Raw genomic sequence first — 19,287 nt, forward strand, 5'->3', positions numbered from 1 at the left:
TCCCCCCTCCCTCCATCTCTGCCCCCAATATCGACATTCCCCCTCCCTTTATCTATGCCCCCAGCCATGACATTCCCCCCTCCCTCCATCTCTGCCCCATCATTGACATTCCCTCCTCCATCCATTTCTGCCCCCAGCACTGACATTCCCCCCTCCCTCCATCTCTGCCCCCAGCATTGACATTCCCCCCTCCCTCCATCTCTGCCTCCAGCGCTGACATTTCCCACTCCCTCCATCTCTGCCCCCAGCATTGACATTCCCCCTCTCTCCATTTCTGCCCCCAGCGTTGACATTCCCCCTCCCTCCATCTCTGCCCCAGTATTGACATTTCCCCCTCCCTCCATCTCTGCCCCAGTATTGATATTCCACCCTCCATCTCTGCCCCCAGCGTTGACATTCCCCCTCCCTCCATTTCTGCCCCCAGCATTGACATTCCCCCTCCCTCCATCTCTGCCCCAGCGTTGACATTCCCTTTCCCTCCATCTCTGCCCCCAGTATTGACATTTCCCCCTCCCTCCATTTCTGCCTCCAGCGTTGACATTCCCCCCTCCCTCCATCTCTGCCCCAGTATTGACATCCCCCCTCCCTCCATTTCTGCCCCCAGCGTTGACATTCCACCCTCCCTCCATCTCTGCCCCCAGTGTTGACATTCCCCCCTTCCTCCATCTCTGCTCCCAGTATTGACATTCCCCCCTCCCTCCATCTCTGCCCCAAATATTGACATTCCCTCTCCCTCCATCTCTGCCGCCAGCCTTGATATTCCCCCCTCCCTTCATTTCTGCCCCCAGCGTTGACATTCCCCCCTCCCTCCATCTCTGCCTCCAGCGTTGATATTCTCCCTCCCTCCATTTCTGCCCCCCAGCGTTGACATTCCCCCTCCCTCTATTTCTGCCCCCAGTGTTGACATTCCCCCTCCCTCCATCTCTGCCCCCAGTATTGACATTCCCCCCTCCCTCCATCTCTGCCCCCAGCGTTGACATTCCCCCCTCCATCTCTGCCCCCAGCGTTGACATTCCACCCTCCCTCCATCTCTGCCCCCAGCGTTGACATTCCACCCTCCCTCCATCTCTGCCCCCAGCGTTGACATTCCACCCTCCCTCCATCTCTGCCCCCAGTGTTGACATTCCCCCCTTCCTCCATTTCTGCCCCCAGTATTGACATTCCCCCTCCCTCCATCTCTGCACTAGTATTGACATTCCCCCCTTCCTCTATCTCTGCCCCAGCGTTGACATTCCCCCCTCCCTCCATCTCTGCCCCCAGTCTTGAAATACCCCCCTCCATCTCTGCCCCCAATATTGACATTCCCCCCTCCCTTCATCTCTGCCCCCAGCGTTGACATTCCCCCCTCCCTCCATCTCTGCCCCCAGTATTGACATCCCCCCTCCCTCCATTTCTGCCCCCAGCGTTGACATTCCCCCTCCCTCCATTTCTGCCCCCAGTGTTGGCATTCCCCCTCCCTGCATCTCTGCCCACAGTAGTGACATTCCCCCCTCGCTCCATCTCTGCTCCCAGTATTGACATTCCCCCCTCCCTTCATCTCTGCCCCCAGCGTTGACATTCCCCCCTCCCTCCATCTCTGCCCCCAGTATTGACATCCCCCCTCCCTCCATTTCTGCCCCCAGCGTTGACATTCCCCCTCCCTCCATTTCTGCCCCCAGTGTTGGCATTCCCCCTCCCTGCATCTCTGCCCACAGTAGTGACATTCCCCCCTCGCTCCATCTCTGCTCCCAGTATTGACATTCCCCCCTCCCTCCATCTCTGCCCCAAATATTGACATTCCCTCTCCCTCTATCTCTGCCGCCAGCCTTGATATTCCCCCCTCCCTTCATTTCTGCCCCCAGCGTTGACATTCCCCCCTCCCTCCATCTCTGCCCCCAGCGTTGACATTCCACCCTCCCTCCATCTCTGCCCCCAGCGTTGACATTCCACCCTCCCTCCATCTCTGCCCCCAGCGTTGACATTCTCCCTCCCTCCGTTTCTGCCCCCCAGCATTGACATTCCCCCTCCCTCTATTTCTGCCCCCAGTGTTGACATTCCCCCTCCCTCCATCTCTGCCCCCAGTATTGACATTCCCCCCTCCCTCCATCTCTGCCCCCAGCGTTGACATTCCCCCCTCCATCTCTGCCCCCAGCGTTGACATTCCATCCTCCCTCCATCTCTGCCCCCAGCGTTGACATTCCACCCTCCCTCCATCTCTGCCCCCAGTGTTGACATTCCACCCTCCCTCCATCTCTGCCCCCAGTGTTGACATTCCCCCCTTCCTCCATTTCTGCCCCCAGTATTGACATTCTTCCCTCCCTCCATCTCTGCACTAGTATTGACGTGTCCCCCTTCCTCTATCTCTGCCCCAGCGTTGACATTCCCCCCTCCCTCCATCTCTGCCCCCAGTCTTGAAATACCCCCCTCCATCTCTGCCCCCAATATTGACATTCCCCCCTCCCTCCATCTCTGCCCCCAGCGTTGACATTCCCCCCTCCCTCCATCTCTGCCCCCAGCGTTGACATTCCCTCTTCCCCCCATCTCTGCCCCCAGTATTGATATCGTTCCCATCATCTCTGCCCCCAATATTGACATTCCCCCCTCCATCTCTGCCCCCAGCGTTGACATTCCCCCCTCCCTCCATCTCTGCCCCCAATGTTGACATTGCCCCCTCCCTCCATTTCTGCCCCAGTATTGACATAACCCCTCCCTCCATCTCTGCCCCAAGTAATGACATTCCCCCCTCCTTCCATCTCTGCCCCCAGTATTGACATTCCCCCCTCTTTCCATCTCTGCCCCCAATATTGACATTCCCCCCTCCCTCCATCTCTGCCCCCAGCATTGACATTCCCCCTTCCCTCCATCTCTGCCCCCAGCATTGACATTCCCCCCTCTCTGCCCCTGGCATTGACATTCCCTCCTCCCTCCATCTCTGCCCCCAATATTGACATTCCCCCCTCCCTCCATCTCTGCCCCCAGCATTGACATTCCCCCCCTCCCTCCATCTCTGCCCCCAGTTTTGACATTCCCCCCTCCCTCCATCTCTGCCTCCAGGATTACCTTCTCCCTCCATCTCTGCCCCCAGTATGACATTCCCCCTCCATCTCTTCCCCCAGTATAACATTCCCCCTCCATCTGCCCCCAGTATAACATTCCCCCTCCATCTCTGTCCCCAGTATAACATTCCCCCTCCATCTCTGCCCCCAGTATAACATTCCCCTTCCATCTCTGCCTCTAGGTTACTGAGACACACACACTCTCTACCCTGCATCTCACATCCCCCTCCTTCCCCTCTCAGTACCTTAGGACACACACCACAGGTCGCCATCTTCTTGCACTGTCCTGCTGGCACTAATACACGCCTCCCTAGTCAAGCTATGAGGGTCTAACTGAGTCAGTCAGGGGGCCGAATATGGCCCGCGGGTGGTACATTGCCCAGTTCTGGTCTAAGGCCTGGTTCACATCTGCCTCGGTAATCCGTTCAGGGGAGTCCACATGGGGACCCCCCCGAACGGACTACTGAACACATTGGCAAGCGGTGTGCAGTGAAAGCACACAGACCTCTTAGGCTGTATTCACACAGAGTAACGCCAGGCGTTTTTTGTGTGTTTTTTGCACATAGCGCCGCGTTTACGCCGCGTAGCGCCGCGTTAACGCCGCGTATACGCCGCGCTATTTAGCGGTGGCGTTGCCCGGCGTTAACGCGGCGTATACGCGGCGTTAACGCGGCGCTACGCGGCGTAAACGCGGCGCTATGTGCAAAAAACACACAAAAAACGCCTGGCGTTACTCTGTGTGAATACAGCCTTAGACTGTAATGGGGACTGTGTGCTTTCTACACGGTCTCCGCACGAGTCATGTGGACAGGAAAGTAGATCATGAACTACTTTTCTCACCCCATGTTCTGTGTGGAGACCGTGCGGAATTATAGTCTATGGGGTCCGTGTCATTTCACTGCACACTGCTTACCAATGACTGTCCTGTTTTTAAACTAAGGAAGGATAAAGCTGTGCATGCAGGACTTTTTCATTTGCCAATTTCTGTCAGACATTATAATGGAGTCTACTTCAGGTATTCCAACAGAAAAGTGAATGCTGCGGTCCATTCACACGGTGAAAAATAGTGAGGAATTTGGTGTGGAATTTCAGCGCCAAAAAAAAAGCCTCTTATTTCTAGGAGAAAAAGGAACTCATTGAAGTCAATGGGAGGCTTTTATTCAGCACTGAAATTTCTCACCAAATTCCTAACCATTTTCCTCCGTGTGAATGGACTCTTAGATAAATATGGGTTGTTCAATCAGTAACTATTCCTCTCAAACCCCATACACATTGCCAGACAACACTAGCAGCTGAGAACGGTAGAGGTTGGAGTTCAGTTCACACCTACACCAAAGTCTTAGTTTCTCCCCACAGAAACCTGTATGGCGGACCTTTCTCTCTGACGGTTTCAGTATAACAATGGCGGACACTATTATGTATTATGTATGGCGTACCTTTCTCTCTGACGGCTTCAGTATAACAACGGCGGACACTATTGTAGTCTATGGCGGTCTGCCGCTGTCCATGGGTAACTGCTCTTCTGGTGGTAGGGCTTTGCTGTCATTCGGGACCCGTCTGAACTATAGAGATCCTATCGCAGTGACTCTGCCCTGAACGTGTCTGACTTCTCTGTATCCTGACATCTGCCGCTGCACACTGGATCCTTAGCCAGCCCAGCTGTAAACCCGGCTATCACCTTGATTTTTAGAAGCTCATTTTTTCGCGGTTTGCTGCGCAACCTTCGGATGAACTGTGCTGCACCAGTACAAACTGCGCGGACACAGCGCGTGCAAGACAAAACAGTCAGACACGAACCACAGAACCGAAGCTTCACGCACACGAGCCTCTCTCCGCTGAACCGGAATGCAGCCCCCTAGAACCCAGAAGTCATGAGAGATGACTTGTAATGCAGATGCCATCAAAAGTAATGGAGGAAGCAAAAGAGAACCAAATCCTGGCAGTGTCTGATTTACAGTCCGTCATGAACTCCATTCTGTCGTACAACAACTTAGTTCATGCTGTGTCTGGAGCGGTAGTAAGTGAAGTCTTTAGGTTTGAGTGATAAGATGTGGATATTTATTGGAGGGGGTTTAAACTTTTCTGTACAGAACAGACGTTCTTCAAGACACACCTGTAGTGAACGGTGAAGATTGCAGCCTGTCATTTCAGTGCAAGTGACTGTACTATACAGCTATAAGTAGGAAACTCAGGTCATGTTCAGATAAGGCAAATCTGACATGTAGAGGATGGATCTGTGGCAGAAAAACTTTGCAAAGTCTTATTCAAAGTGCAGGTGAAGGAATTACAAAAACCATGTCCAAATACACGATTGGGAATTTATTATCCTAGCTGCACCAATTTTCTGGCACAGATGGGTGACAATGTGGTGCATCTTTGGTGCAAGATTAACACTAGTGTTGGGTTTCTGTATTTTGGTTCCACATCGGGACCTGAAAGATAGATATCTTATCCGCTTTAAAAAGCAGTGACCTGTTATCTATAAATTCAGAAGAGGGAAAAGTAATTTTTGCTGGACGTTTCTCTCCGTCGATTTAAGCGGAATCTTTGATGGAGAACAGCAAACGTTAGTGTGAACCTAGCGTAAGCTTACAATACTCAAATGTATATCTTTGGCCCAGACATTATTGCTCTGTCATTCAGTGTCTAGCAGTTGTCACCTCCTTCCTGTCCATCCACATCCTAAAACTCAACCTGGATAAAACAATGTCATCTTTACCCAACCTCCTGTAGCCCCCCTTCCTGACCCATCAGTAACAGTTGATGGCTCCAGTCTCACAAGTCTGATACCTCAAGATAACCATTGACTTTGCGCTGTCACACATTTAAACTCTTACTACTTCTTGCCACCAAAAACATCTTCAAAAACATATTTCTTATCTGCTCATTCCTCACTGGAGTCCATACTCTTATCACCTCCAGTCTAAACTACTGAAACATCCTTCTCTGTGGCCTCTCAGCTAATTATTATAACAAAAACCAAACCAGATGTTTCTCACCACTTGAACCAAAAAATCTTCTATATATGAACAGCTACCAGTCAGATGCACAGAGAAAACTCAGTGGACTCTCAAGAATGAGTAATTTGTAAGCAAAAAATAACAATAAAATTCCAGCATCATGAAAAATAAAATATAACCTTTAATCCATGTTCTAAAAGAAGGTTAAAACATCCACAATGTCAAGGATCCAAGAAAAAAGTTAGCTACGCGCTTTGGGGTAAAAGCAGTAACTAACGCATTACTCAGGTGAGTAAAGGGTTAGTTACTGCTTTTCCCCAGAAACGCATAGCTAACTCATTTCTTGGATCCTTAACATTGTGGATGTTTTAACCTTCTTTTAAAACATGGATTAAAGGTTATATTTTATTTATTTTTCATGATGCTGGAATTTTATTTTTATTTTTTGATTATAAGCTAATTATTATGCAGTTCCCAAGCTGTAGATTAATGTTGGCTGAACCTACTGCTTTCAACAAGTTCAGCTGACCATTTAAGTTGGTTGGATTCCCTCCAATGGCAAACAATTGGAAAGATGAGGATCAAGCACTTGGTTTTAACCTTTTCCCGCTCTGTGCTGTACTATTAAGTCGCGCTGAGCATATAAATAATGCTCAGTTCCACGCTGAGTATGGCGCTGTAATGCCACAAGTAAAGGAGTTGTACCATCAGCATTACTTCTGGCTCTCAGCTGTGTTACACAGCTGAGGCCTGAGACCAGCCGCCAGAGTCAGATTAACCCCCTGGATGTTTTGCTCAATAGCGATCACATGATCCAGGCAAAATTTCAACCACCACCAACCTCCCCGTTGCCCCTCAGACCATCCTGCAATAAAATCAATAATACAATCACGCATTCTGAGTTGTTTTGCATGGCAGCACAGACTGCAGTACATTGCACTGGGGATGTGTGATCAAGTCCCCTTGTGGGACATGAAAAAAAAAAAAACTGAAAAAAAAACAAAACCAATGACCGGGCCAATTTTCATTTCTTCATTTCCATTTTTCCCTTCCCAAATTTCAAGTGCTATAAAAAAATCACTGAGCGTTAATGTGCAAACTACCCTGCATCCTGAGGCTAAGGCCCACATTGCGGAAACGCAGCTTTTTTTTGTTGCAGATTTTGTGGCTTTTTTTGAGCCAAAGTCAAGAATGGCTACAAATGAAACGGGAAATATATAGTAAAACCGCAAAAACATCTGCAACAAAAAAAGCTGCATTTCTGCAACGTGGGGCTTTAGCCTTAAAGGGTTAAGTATGCTTGATACTTTATCATATAAGCAGATTGGCCCCCAAACCTGTTGACAGTTTTAAAAGATGCATTCATAAGTTTTAATAGCCATCCATTTAGCTGATCTCTAAACAGGCATTTGTTTGCACTGTGATCAGTGGGGTCAATTGTTTTAATTTTCAGTCCTAACGTTCAATTACACTTTGAAAAGTTTGACTGTAAAATAAACTTGTATGCCTTTTAATTCCTGCAATTCTTTTCATAGGGTAGCATGACTGCTATGTCGATCTTCTATCCATTAGACACTGCCCGGCTCAGATTGCAAGGTAATGTATAAAGTCATTATGTGTGGATTTTGCCAGGCCTCACTATTTCTTGTCAAGCCTATCTTGTACTTAACCCCTTAAGGACACAGCCTAAAACCACCACCTTATTTTTCAAATCTTGTAAAAAAAAAGAGAAAGAGACACTGAGCAATACTATATTGTAGATCAGTTTAGGAAATGAAAGCAAATAGAGAGATATAAACCAGACCAGTTGGCCTCTCATCTTTGGGTGTTGTAGGTCACAACAATAATAATGTGTAGGGGCAACACGGTGGCTCAGTGGTTAGCACTGCAGCCTTGCAGCACTGGAGTCCTGAGTTCGACTCCAGCCAAGGGTAAAACAGCTGTAAGGAGTTTGTATGTTCTTCCCATGTTGTGTTTTCCTCTCTTTCTCCAAAGACATACTGATAGGGAAAAATGTACATTGTGAGCCCTATATGGGGCTCACAATCTACATTAAAAAAAAAACAAAAAAAAAAAACAATAATGTGTGTAAATCAACCAAAGGCAAGTGTGGCAGCGGTGATCACTAAGTAACATTGGTGGACTGGGCAGTAGCAGGTTGAAGGAGAGCCGCGAAGGGAAAACCGCGCTCACTGGTCCAGACTCAATTTGACAACCGAAGAGTTTCACTCAGACTCTTCATTGATACAACATCACAATGCATTTTGGGCTCTAAACAGCCCTTTCTCAAGTGCAAATAACTGAGCCAGTCAGGCCAGATGCGTGCACTTGAGACAGGGCTGTTTAGAGCCCAAATGCGTTGTGCTGTTGTATCAATAAAGAGTCTGAGGGAAACCCTTTGGATGTCTCTTTGTGTCTGGACCAGTGAGTGCAGTTTTCCCTTCGAGCCCTTGTGATCCTCTTTCAACCTATTTTTCATATCTGACATGTATCACTGCAGTAATAATTTTGAAGCACTTTTTTGTTACACATTGTACTTCATATTGGTGGAAACATTTGGGCGATATGTTTTTTATTTAACTATGAAAAAAAGGAAATCTTGGAGAAAAAGGCTATTTTCAAAATATTTAAAATCATCTGCCTTTCACGAAAATGGTTATACTACCCAAATTACTTAATAAATCTAATTTATCATGTCTCTGCTTTATGTTGGCATCAAACCTTAAACACTCTTTATTTTTTTCATCGATTTTACAAATTTTCAAGAATTTTTCCAAAACCCATTTTTCAAGGGACTATTACCTTTGTAAATCACCCCATTCTCAAAGCTGAAGTCCTGAAATAATTTAAAACAGGAATGAAAACAAAACAGTAGTGAAATTTACACCCTTCAAGTTCTGTCACTTACACAATACAGGGCATTTAGTTCTAGAGTCACAAGGGGGTTAAAGGAGGGGTTTTTTTTTGTTATTTGTTCAATGCTCAAAGCAAAAATTAGGGGAGAAAGAGGGCAGCCCTGTCTGGTGCCATTATGAATAGGAAAGGAGGGCGAGGAGGCATGGAGGAGTTTAACCACCGCCGAGGGTGGGAGTAGAGTGCCTGGATTGCTGAGAAGAAGGGCCCAGAAAATCCAAGGGCCCTCAGTCTGGCTTGCATGAAAGACCAGTCAAGATGGTCAAAGGCCTTCTCGGCGTCCGGGCTTAAAAGGAGAGCCGGGATAGAGTAATAGTTGACTACCTCCACCAAGTCCACGGTCCTTCTGGTGTTATCAAAGCCCTGAGGGCAGAGGACGAAATCCACCTGGTCCTTGTGGACGAGGAGGGGGAGCCAAGCATTCAGTCTGTTAGCCAAAAGTTTAGTGAAGAGTTTTAGGTCCGTATTTAACAAAGCTATTGGGTGATAATTAGCACAGTCCTGGGGATCCTTACTGCAGCCATATATCTTATGTGCATTTTAGCTCTTTACTAATATAACGCATTTTAGCCTTAAAGGGGTTGTCCCATCTCAAGGATCCTATCTATACTGGTAGCTTATGTAAATTGAAGCCTTTTTCTAAATATATTACTTTAGAAATTCTGCTTTGTTTGCCTTTAATGTGACCTTATTCCCTATTGTTTACACAACGTTGCTATAACCACAGACCTGGGAGATAGGACAAGTGATCTCACTCACTCAGTGCTGGCAGGACAATACGTTCAGCTAATTGCACTTTCTGATAAAGCCTGGTCTGTTTTCTCTCTATGTAAATGCGCAGATAACATGGAGTCTGTTCTGTACAAGAATCTGCAGAATAGCTGACCTGCAGAAGTGTTGTTTGTCCCGTTCAGCAGGAGGAAAGGGGGAGGGAGGAAAATACAGGAAGTGAAAAGCAGACACTGTATACAGCGTAGCTGAAAGGCTGAGATCAGAGAACCCCTTTAAACAGTAATATATTTTAATCTCTCTGTATTCCAGTTTTCATAACTTCTTAATTTTTATTTCAATGTAGCTGTACAAGACATTGTACTTTGTGGGTACATTTTTTATTTTTTATCAATGTTATTACTTTTTGTTTTGGGGAGGTGAGATCAACAGAAAACATCATTTCTGGCATCTGAATTGTAAATTATTAATTAAAGAGACAGAAAGGAGGAGTTTATATTTAATTGAATGCTCCTAAGAGAATATTTTTAGTATAAAAACAATTACATACAATACATACAATTTGTCTTTTTTTTATTTTTTATTTACCATATTGGATGAAAAAAGGAAGTCTCGTAGCACGCCAGCTGTATTGATGGAAATTATTAAAGAAGAAGGACTGTAAGTAAAAACACATTTTGGGCTCAGCTAGTCCGATAGCTTCTGTTTCTAAAAGAGATATAATGGTTATATCAGATCTTTATTTAAACTGATAACAGTGAATCCTGGTACATCCCTTCAACTTATAATTGGGTCTGTTACAGATTCAGCATTTTTGACAACTAGTATAGCTGAATAATTGAATTAATGATTGTTTGGACTTGAAAAAAAAAGGCAATATTCTAAGACTTTTCAGCTATTGTTTACATTAGAAGACATTACCTATAAATCCAGAATGTAACTAATGTAAAGCCATGTCCAGTGGACGGGATATGCACAGGAGCGGTTTCTCAGAGGAGGAAGATGAGAATTGGTTGTATCCTAAAATATTTACTGTATGTGTGTAAATGGCCAACACATAACAATTTCAAGATCTGTAAGATTAGTTTAATTGGTTAGATATTTGTATGTATGTCAGGCTTTATGCACACTGTTTACACAAAGCTCTATTAGGACTGACAAGTGAACGGGCCTCTACTGTAACCTCCAACTGTCTGATTTTATGGTTTTTGTTTTGTTTTTGTCCTTTTTTTGATTTCTTTCAAATTTGTCAGAGGTGCAACAAGTTACATCCCCCTACATGCTCTACAGAGTCAATTTGTACACGAGTATTCTCTCCAAGAACCACTGATGTACATACAACTCCCAATGCAGCCTAGATGAAAGTGAATGGATACACTGCTGCTCTGTACTAGGTAGCAAAGTCTAACACTGCAGAACATATCATCTTACCTCATTGATGGACACATTTGACTTAAACTTCTCTCCAGAAGGAGAGACCATAAGACTAGACACATCTGGCCCTCTACTTGATGGCCTGGACAGACTTGAGCTAACAGAGCCTGCAAGTATGAATATGACTCCACTCAGTAAAGCAACAATGAATGGGTGTTAATAAATCAAGCAAATAATAAGGGGCAACACGGTGGCTCAGTGATTAGCACTGCAGCCTTGCAGCACCAGAGTCCTGGGTTTGAATCCTGCCAAGGGCAACATCTGCAAGGAGTTTGTATGTTCTCCCCGTGTTTGTGTGGATTTCCTCCCATATTCTAAAGACATACTGATAGGGGGAAAAATGTACATTGTGAGCACTACATGGGGCTCACAATCTACATAAAAATAAATAAATCAAATAATACAAAACCAATAATGTAAGACTTGCGCTGTCTCTTTGGTGAAGTATGTAGTAGTTTACATGGAATAATTTGTACTCTCTTTTGTTGTACATTAATACATTTGGTTGCTGCATCTCTAAAAACATACCAAATAATAAGCCATTTAGCATTTTGTAACTCTGCTGTAATTTTACCTTTTTATTTTTGTAGGTTATCAAAATGTTTATCTAAGTTTAAGATTTTTCTAGTTTTTAACAAACTTTGTTATTTGGTTGACAGATCTGACTACAGATTGTAAAGAAAGTCAAATGCCAAGTGTTAAACAAACATCTCGGGTCCATCCACTCGTAAATGAGGTGCGGCAAAATGAGTTACATCTACCTTCTACTACCATACCAGACAGACTAGAAGATTTTCTGGAGGCTTCAACAGGTACAAAGATACTTCAGGGGGATGAAGATGGTACAACAGCTATGCCACTTATTGATGATCTGCACAGTCAAATGCTGAGCAGTTTAGCAATCCTGGATCATCCTACCTCATCGATGGACACATCCGACTTGAACTTCTCTCCAGAAGGAGACCCATTAGGACTGGACACATCTGGGCCTCATCTTGATAGCATGGATTGGCTTGAGCTATCTGAGCCTCCAGCTATGAATCTGACTCCACTCAGTACAGCAACACCAAGTGTCTTTTCTACAGAGTTTTTGGACAGCCATGACTTACAACTACAGTGGGACTCTGGTTTGTAACCTACTGTTGTGGATGTTAAGATTTAAGAAACAGACTGCACTTTTCCTACATTTCTTCTAAATTCTCTGCCAAGTTAAGTGTCAGTTAAACACACTGCATCAAGTGACAATATTAAGGGGATATTGTCACTCCTTAGGGAGAGACCACCATATAGGTGTGTGGAGACTCATTAAGCCTTTAGAAAGCCACTTTGCAAAGGACCATGGGAAGAATATGCAAATCTGTCTTCCATGATGTAATTAGGAAGTCAGATGCTGCCTCTGTATTGCAAAACAATAGAGGGCGCTCAATGGAATGTGCAAGCCTATCTTCCCTGATGTAGTTGGGAAGACAGAATTCCAGTGAAATAACCCAATAGAGGTTGCTCCCTTTTGCGTCATGCCCGACCTTCCAAGAGGCCTTTGTTTTGCAATGACCCTGGGATTATTACCAGGTATAGTCTCTCAATCGAGGACAGCTGTTTTGATGTACTTGCATCTCTTCAGCTCGATGTAGAGAGGACTATAACCTGGTAGAGGTGAGAGGCTTGTATTTATAGTTTGGCAATGGAATACGTACATTAAATGACTAATTATAACCAGTCATAACTATAAATACAAAACTATATATGTTTCCTGGTATTCGAAGTACTGCTAATAAGTGTTTAATTATTATTTTTCATGTTGATGCCAAATTACTTTTCTTTTGCCAAAGACCTTTACCTACATGGACTACTTGTTTTTATAGCCATATTATGACACTTATAATTACCCAATTGGACAGGATGGCTTACACTAGATTCACACTATTATTGGGGTTTGCGTTCTTCGGGTCTGCTTTGGGAACCAAAAATTAAAAAAAAAACAAAAAAAAAACAAACAAACAGTTACATAGACTATAATGGGGTCCTCCTGGTTTCTGCCCGGAAAATGAATAGAGAAAAGTCCTGCTTGTAGGACTTTTATCTCCCTATTTTTCAAGCGGGATAAGGGACAGCATCCAGGTCACCCAACGCATGTGTGACTGAAGCCTTACTCATGCCACATTGTATTCTTATTCTGCTAATACTGACCCTTATCAGTCAGGATAACTATTAATTTTTTCATGCTACATGTATATGGATATATTTGCTTGGCACCATTACAAATGCTGGGTATCTGGAATTTTTCATCCCTGTAATAAATGCATTAAATAAATGGTTCAGAAGGGGTAATGTGTCTCATAAGTGAGAGACGGTACAGGGACTTAGATGACCATGAATGTTCTGCTATGAATTCTGAGTAAGAAATACAAATAAAACCTTATTGAAGAAAAAGAGGAACTTGCTCCTAATGCACCTTTTGGAAGGACGCTCTCTATAGATGAATATGTTGTCTTCAAAGAAACCAAGGGCATAATATGAAAATCTGAGCCAAGCCAAAATAACTCCTCCAAAAGGAAGAGGGTCCCATCCACAGGCAGCTATTTTGATGTTCTTGCCTCTCATGAGTGTAGAGCAGGGGACTGGATGTCTGTGTGAGAGGTCTCAATATGGTCAGAAGGAGTAATGTGTCTCATTAGGGAGAGACTGGTACAAGGACTTATAAGACCATGAATTGACCTGCTAAGAATTCTGGGTAAAGAATATACAAATTCACCCTCACTAGTGAAAAGGATAGTTGTTCTAGCTTGGTTATTATTTCAAAATGATACCTTTTTAGGTTTCTTAAAGAAAAAAAAACAAAACCATTCATTAATCTATATTTATATTATGTTCCAAAAGGTGGCCCAGGAATGAATTTCCTCTTTTTCTAATATTAGGAATTTTATTGGAATTTTTGTTATATCACAAAGAACAAGTCATACAAAGTATCAACAATGAAGAGTGAACATGGCAAAGGGAAGGTCAGGTAACGGATGGGGTGGCAGGGAGAACAAGAAATGTCAGGTGGGGAACAGGGAGTATCCTAGGAGAAGGAGAGAAACTAAAGCTCTGTTGCAGCAGAGTCAAATACGTAATACAGAAAAAAGAATACCTCATGTCATGTTGAAAGAGAAGAAAGAATGGCAACAAGGAACAGAGGAAAGGAAAAATCAAGAGGACACAGAGGGGAAAACAGACTAGAATTCAGCAGAATAGTAAAAGGAGGTCCATGCTGCGTATGCATAAGACCTCCTGAAGCCAAGACAACAGAGATGGGAGCAACAGGGATTTTTACAGTCATGGGGTAACGGATCTTGCCGCTACTAATAAGCCTAATAGGTACAATTTGGGGTACACTTCCAGGTGTGTTTCTTAAACTGACGCTCGAAGATAGAGAGGAGCAGGGTCATTTTCCAAAACCATGCCAGTGACCATCTGAATAATATGACGGACACCTGACCAAAAAGGGCATAGGAGTATAGCCCCACCAGACGTGTGTCATAGTGCCCCAGTTGATGTGACATCTCCAGCATCGGTCCAAAGTGGAGGGATAGAAGTCATGAAGGACAGAGGGGACTCTGCACCATCTGGAGAGGATCTTATAATTTGTCTCCTGCACTTTGCAAGATGTAGTGAACTTATGACATGCTTGGAAAGCCGAAGACCACACGTCGGCGGGGAACAAGACCCCCAACTCCCTTTCCCAACTACCCTGAATGCTGGTAAACAGTTGGCGGAATCCTCCATGAGCATGCCATAGATAAGCAAGACAGTATGGATTGGAGCACTAGATGAGGCACAAACACCCTATGAAGATCGTGAGAGGTCTTAAAAAATAGTATGAAAATGGGAAAGCTGGGCATACTACCAGTGAGAGGCAACGGAGTCAGGGTTTGGGGTCGCAGCAAGTAATTCAAAGCAGGGGAGGAGACCGACATAACCATGTAGAATCTAAGGGTGGGTTGATCCACAGTGTGAAAGAGGAGTGAAGTGCAGTCAGGAAGTCTGGGCTGCCTGAGATTGGAGTCGTAGGGCCATCATTACAGGGTCTCCATACAGCGAGTGTCTGGCGTGGGACATAAGGAAGCACATGAGTCTTACTGTCTGACCAAAAGCGTTTATGAAGCCATGGGAGAGCCGTGAGAGGGAGTGGGCTCAGGGACCCCTCCTTGGCACTCCAGAGTTTAGAGTGTGCTGAGTGGTACCAATCAAGAATGCGAGCTGTGACTGCAGCCAGGAAGTAGCGAGAGCAATCTGGGACCTCCAAACCCCCTTGCCATTTAGACCTAATAGTTTACGCGATTTGTGGGGGCTTTAATGCCTAGATAAACCTAGTAAAGGCTTTCCGAATATTTCGTGTTTTTCACCTCTTTTCTTCCAATCAAGTTTGGAAAAAGCCTTAGGGAGCCTTCACACAGAGTAAAGGCACGTGTATTTTTGCAAAATACACGTGTAAAAATAAGACTCCCATTGACTTCAATGACATTTTACAGGCGTATTTTTACACGTGTAAAAAATATCATTGAAGTCAATGGGAGTCTTATTTTTACACGTGTATTTTGCAAAAATACACACGCGTTTACTCCGTGTCAAGGCTCCCTTAAAAGAGTGTAGAAAGGGTGAATAAATGCAGTAATTGTACTGTACCTTTAATGGACAAACATACCTCTGTCATCCAGTTTAAGAACCTAATTTTCATTTAAATCACACTTTTTCATATGCAAATGAGGAAGAAAGCTAGCACTAAAGCTCGTATATAGGAGAGGTACCGGGAGCTGTTCTGTACAGTTGATAGGTCTGAGGGCTGACTGTTGGTCCCCCACCCATCAGGTATTTAATGCCTATCCTGAGGATAGGCCATAAAAAACTTAACCATAGACAACTCCTGTTAAATGCTGGTTTGCTTACAGTTCTTGGCATACAAATGTGCGGGATGTGTCTAGCATGGGTAGTTCCTGAACGATTAGATTAAAATGAATTTTCACACAGAACTAACATGTGGTTCACAATCCTAACAAAGAGGAGTTCTTCATAAACTAAAGCAAGTGCGAGGAGGGAAAGACGCATCACTACAGTCTTCCCTGCAAACAAGCGTTTTTTTTCCTAATGCTGGAAAAACAAAGTAGACAAACATGTGAGTGAAAGAGAGTGTGTTGAACTTAATGCAAGTTATCTGTTTTTGTGATTAAAATCACCATCTGGTTAGTTCAGAGGTCCATTCTACTCTGTTAAATATGCTTTTCAGCTCATGTCATGGACACTCCATGAGTCTGTACCATTAAACTACAATACGTGTCACTGCTGTGCTCAGCCATATGGATATCATGCAACTAGGCCTGTGATGGCAAACCTTTTAGGGACCGAGTGCCCAAACTGCAACCCAAAACCCACTAAATTATCGCAAAGTGCCAACACGGCAATTTAACCTTAATAGTGTGTGGATCCACAATTGCGGACAGTTACGGATCCACAAATTACATTCATGTAAATGGAGCTTTACAGAGGTTTCAATAATACAAACAACTTTGTACTGAAAGGTAAAGGTCTCTGCATTTGGTACTTTTGAACAATTAATATTCACTATTTAAATCGCACAGATCTGTATTATAGTGACCTTGCAATGTTATTATAGCCTGTACTAATATCACATGTATGCTATAAAACAGATACTGTGTAATATAAATAGTGAGGGGACACCAGACTGTACAGTCTGCTCTACAGTGGCCTTCAGACAGTACAATCTGCCCCACAGTGACACCCCCCCAGATAGAATTATACGCTCTACAGTAGTCCCCCCCACACAGGATTATATGCACCACTTCGGGCCCCCACACAGTATTATATGTTCCACAGTAGCCCCCACCCACAGTATTATATGCTCCACAGTATGCCCCCCCACAGTATTATATGCTCCACAGTATGCCCCCCTCCAAAGTATTATATGCTTCACAGTTGGCCCTCCCACAGTATTATATGCTCCAAAGTAGCCCCCCTCCAAAGTATTATATGCTTCACAGTTGGCCCTCCCACAGTATTATATGCTCCACAGTAGGCCCCCCCACACACAGTATTATATGCTCCACAGTACATCCCCCCAGACAGTATTATATGTTCCACAGTATGCCCCCCCCCACAGTATTATATGCTCCACAGTACACCCCCACAAACACACACACAATATTAGTAGCCCCCCTCCCCATACACACAGACACATAGTATTATACTTAGCTGAGGGCCCCTGAAGAGCAACCATCCTTCTTCTTCTGACTGCAGGTGCTGATGACTTACGTCATCGCGCCTGCATTGGGGCAGAGGTCACACTCTGCAGTCAGTGTAGGCTGCAGACCTGCAGCCTATACTGAAAGTTTTCAGCTGTATTTGCATTTGCACATACTGCTGAAAGTAGCGATTCAGGCGAAGGCGCACGTGCCAGCAGAGAGGACTCTGTGCCCTCTCTGGCATGTGCGCCATAGGGTCGCCATCACGGAACTAGACTAACATAATTTGTTTCTCGTTCAGCTGTTCATTCAGTTAGTTCACCAGTCACATGAGTCATTATCAGTCTGCTTAGGATACAGCTGAGTTTTGCATGACATACTGACTGTACTGTAGATCTGTTTACTCCACCAGGTATCTTCTGGTTCTTATTAAAATCTCCTGGTTTACTATCCTGTCTGTCACCAAACTGCTAGACAGTAATTCCAGGCAATTCATTACCTTGTTCTTGGTATGTCTTCAAATTTTGCTGTAAGGAAACATTCTAGCATTCTTTTGGAGCGCTTTTTTTTTCTACCTCCTATTCATTTCAAAGTGCTTTTAAAGGCAAACTCCGCATGAAGACAGATCATGATGCTTTTTTTTCCTGAGGCTGAAATAAATCGAAGGAAAAGGTCTGCTACTGAGTGAGTTGTGAGGCATTTTTTGAGGCAAATTCCACCTCAAAAATCTGCCTGTAAAAAAACTGTGTGGGTATTGGTAAGGACTGGAGGTTGCGGCGTGACGCACGGGTTTACGTGTTGTTAGTGGGAGGGAGGAAAAACAGCGCGAAATCGCGGACCGAGAGCGACAGCCTGCAATCTAGACCCGTGCCGTGCAATCCGCCTCCATCCTTCACCTGATGGCCGATACCAAGGAACCCCAAGAGGAGCATGAAACCTCAGTTGAAAACACAGATGAAGCCAATCACGATCCTCAGTTTGAACCCATTGTTTCTCTGCCGGAGCAAGAAATTAAGACTCTTGAAGAAGATGAAGAGGAGTTATTTAAAATGAGAGCGAAGTTGTTTCGATTTGCTTCTGAAAATGACCCTCCAGAGTGGAAAGAACGAGGTATTGGTGATGTTAAACTACTTAAACACAGGGAGAAGGGGACAATCCGCCTTTTGATGAGAAGAGACAAGACATTGAAAATCTGCGCTAATCATTATGTGACTCCATCAATGGAACTAAAACCCAACGCAGGTAGTGATAGAGCATGGGTCTGGAATACATATGCAGATTATGCAGATGAGGCACCAAAACCTGAACTACTGGCCATTCGGTTTTTAAATGCAGAGAATGCTCAAAAGTTCAAGGCAAAATTTGAAGAATGTAGAAATGAAGTAAAGGAGAAAGCAACTAAAGATGTGTCCAAAAATGATAGTGCTGATAAAGTGGCTGAGAAATTAGAAGAACTCACTGTAAAGGAGGAAAGCAAGGTTCAAGACAAAGAGGATGCCAAGCAAGAAAAAACTGAAGAAAAGCAATAAGTCAACTAGAGCCTTGTTCTTTTATTTTTTACAAGGGACTTATAACTAAGAAAAAAGAACTGAGTTTAAATATTCAGGTTGTTTTTTTTCTAAGCTTTTGTCCTTCAGCTGAATTCTTCAGAAACAAATCCATTCCCCAGTCATGAAAATGTACTGTGTTCATTTTCTTTTTCCATAGTGGAAACACTTATTTATAGTCATCCAAAGTAACAAATAAAACCATTTTGAAAATGTACTGGAATCTATAATGGTTATATCTTGGCTAGGATTGTTCATGGGTGCGGACCTTTGCAATTGGACATATAATACAGTCCAACATCACATTTCTTTAGAGAGGTGTTCCATTGAAAGGATTTGATGGGTTATTTTTTGTGTTGACCCTGCTAGGATGACTGTTGAATTGAATAAATTTGAACTGAGAATGAAAAAAAAAAAAAAACTGTGTGAACAA

At 44.2% G+C, this 19,287-nt stretch overlaps 2 protein-coding genes across 2 annotated transcripts in view; both read left to right on the top strand.

The window, feature by feature from the left end:
* LOC142217998 (myocardin-related transcription factor A-like) overlaps nt 1-12,249 on the top strand; it is a 55,918-nt gene extending 43,669 nt beyond the window's left edge. The window contains exon 2 of the mRNA XM_075286375.1: nt 11,731-12,249. Coding sequence (XP_075142476.1) covers nt 11,731-12,206 — 476 coding nt within the window. The 3' untranslated portion in view covers nt 12,207-12,249. The remainder of the gene's footprint in view (nt 1-11,730) is intronic.
* Nucleotides 12,250-18,105: 5,856 nt separating this feature from the next.
* Nucleotides 18,106-19,005, top strand: LOC142218024 (ran-specific GTPase-activating protein-like). The gene has a single exon (XM_075286409.1). It carries the CDS (start codon nt 18,207-18,209, stop codon nt 18,834-18,836), a length of 630 nt encoding a protein of 209 aa, XP_075142510.1. The 5' UTR covers nt 18,106-18,206; the 3' UTR covers nt 18,837-19,005.
* The last annotated feature ends 282 nt before the right edge of the window (nt 19,006-19,287 follow it).

Source organism: Leptodactylus fuscus, chromosome 9 (genome assembly GCF_031893055.1).
Source record: "Leptodactylus fuscus isolate aLepFus1 chromosome 9, aLepFus1.hap2, whole genome shotgun sequence".
Taxonomy (NCBI): domain Eukaryota; kingdom Metazoa; phylum Chordata; class Amphibia; order Anura; family Leptodactylidae; genus Leptodactylus; species Leptodactylus fuscus.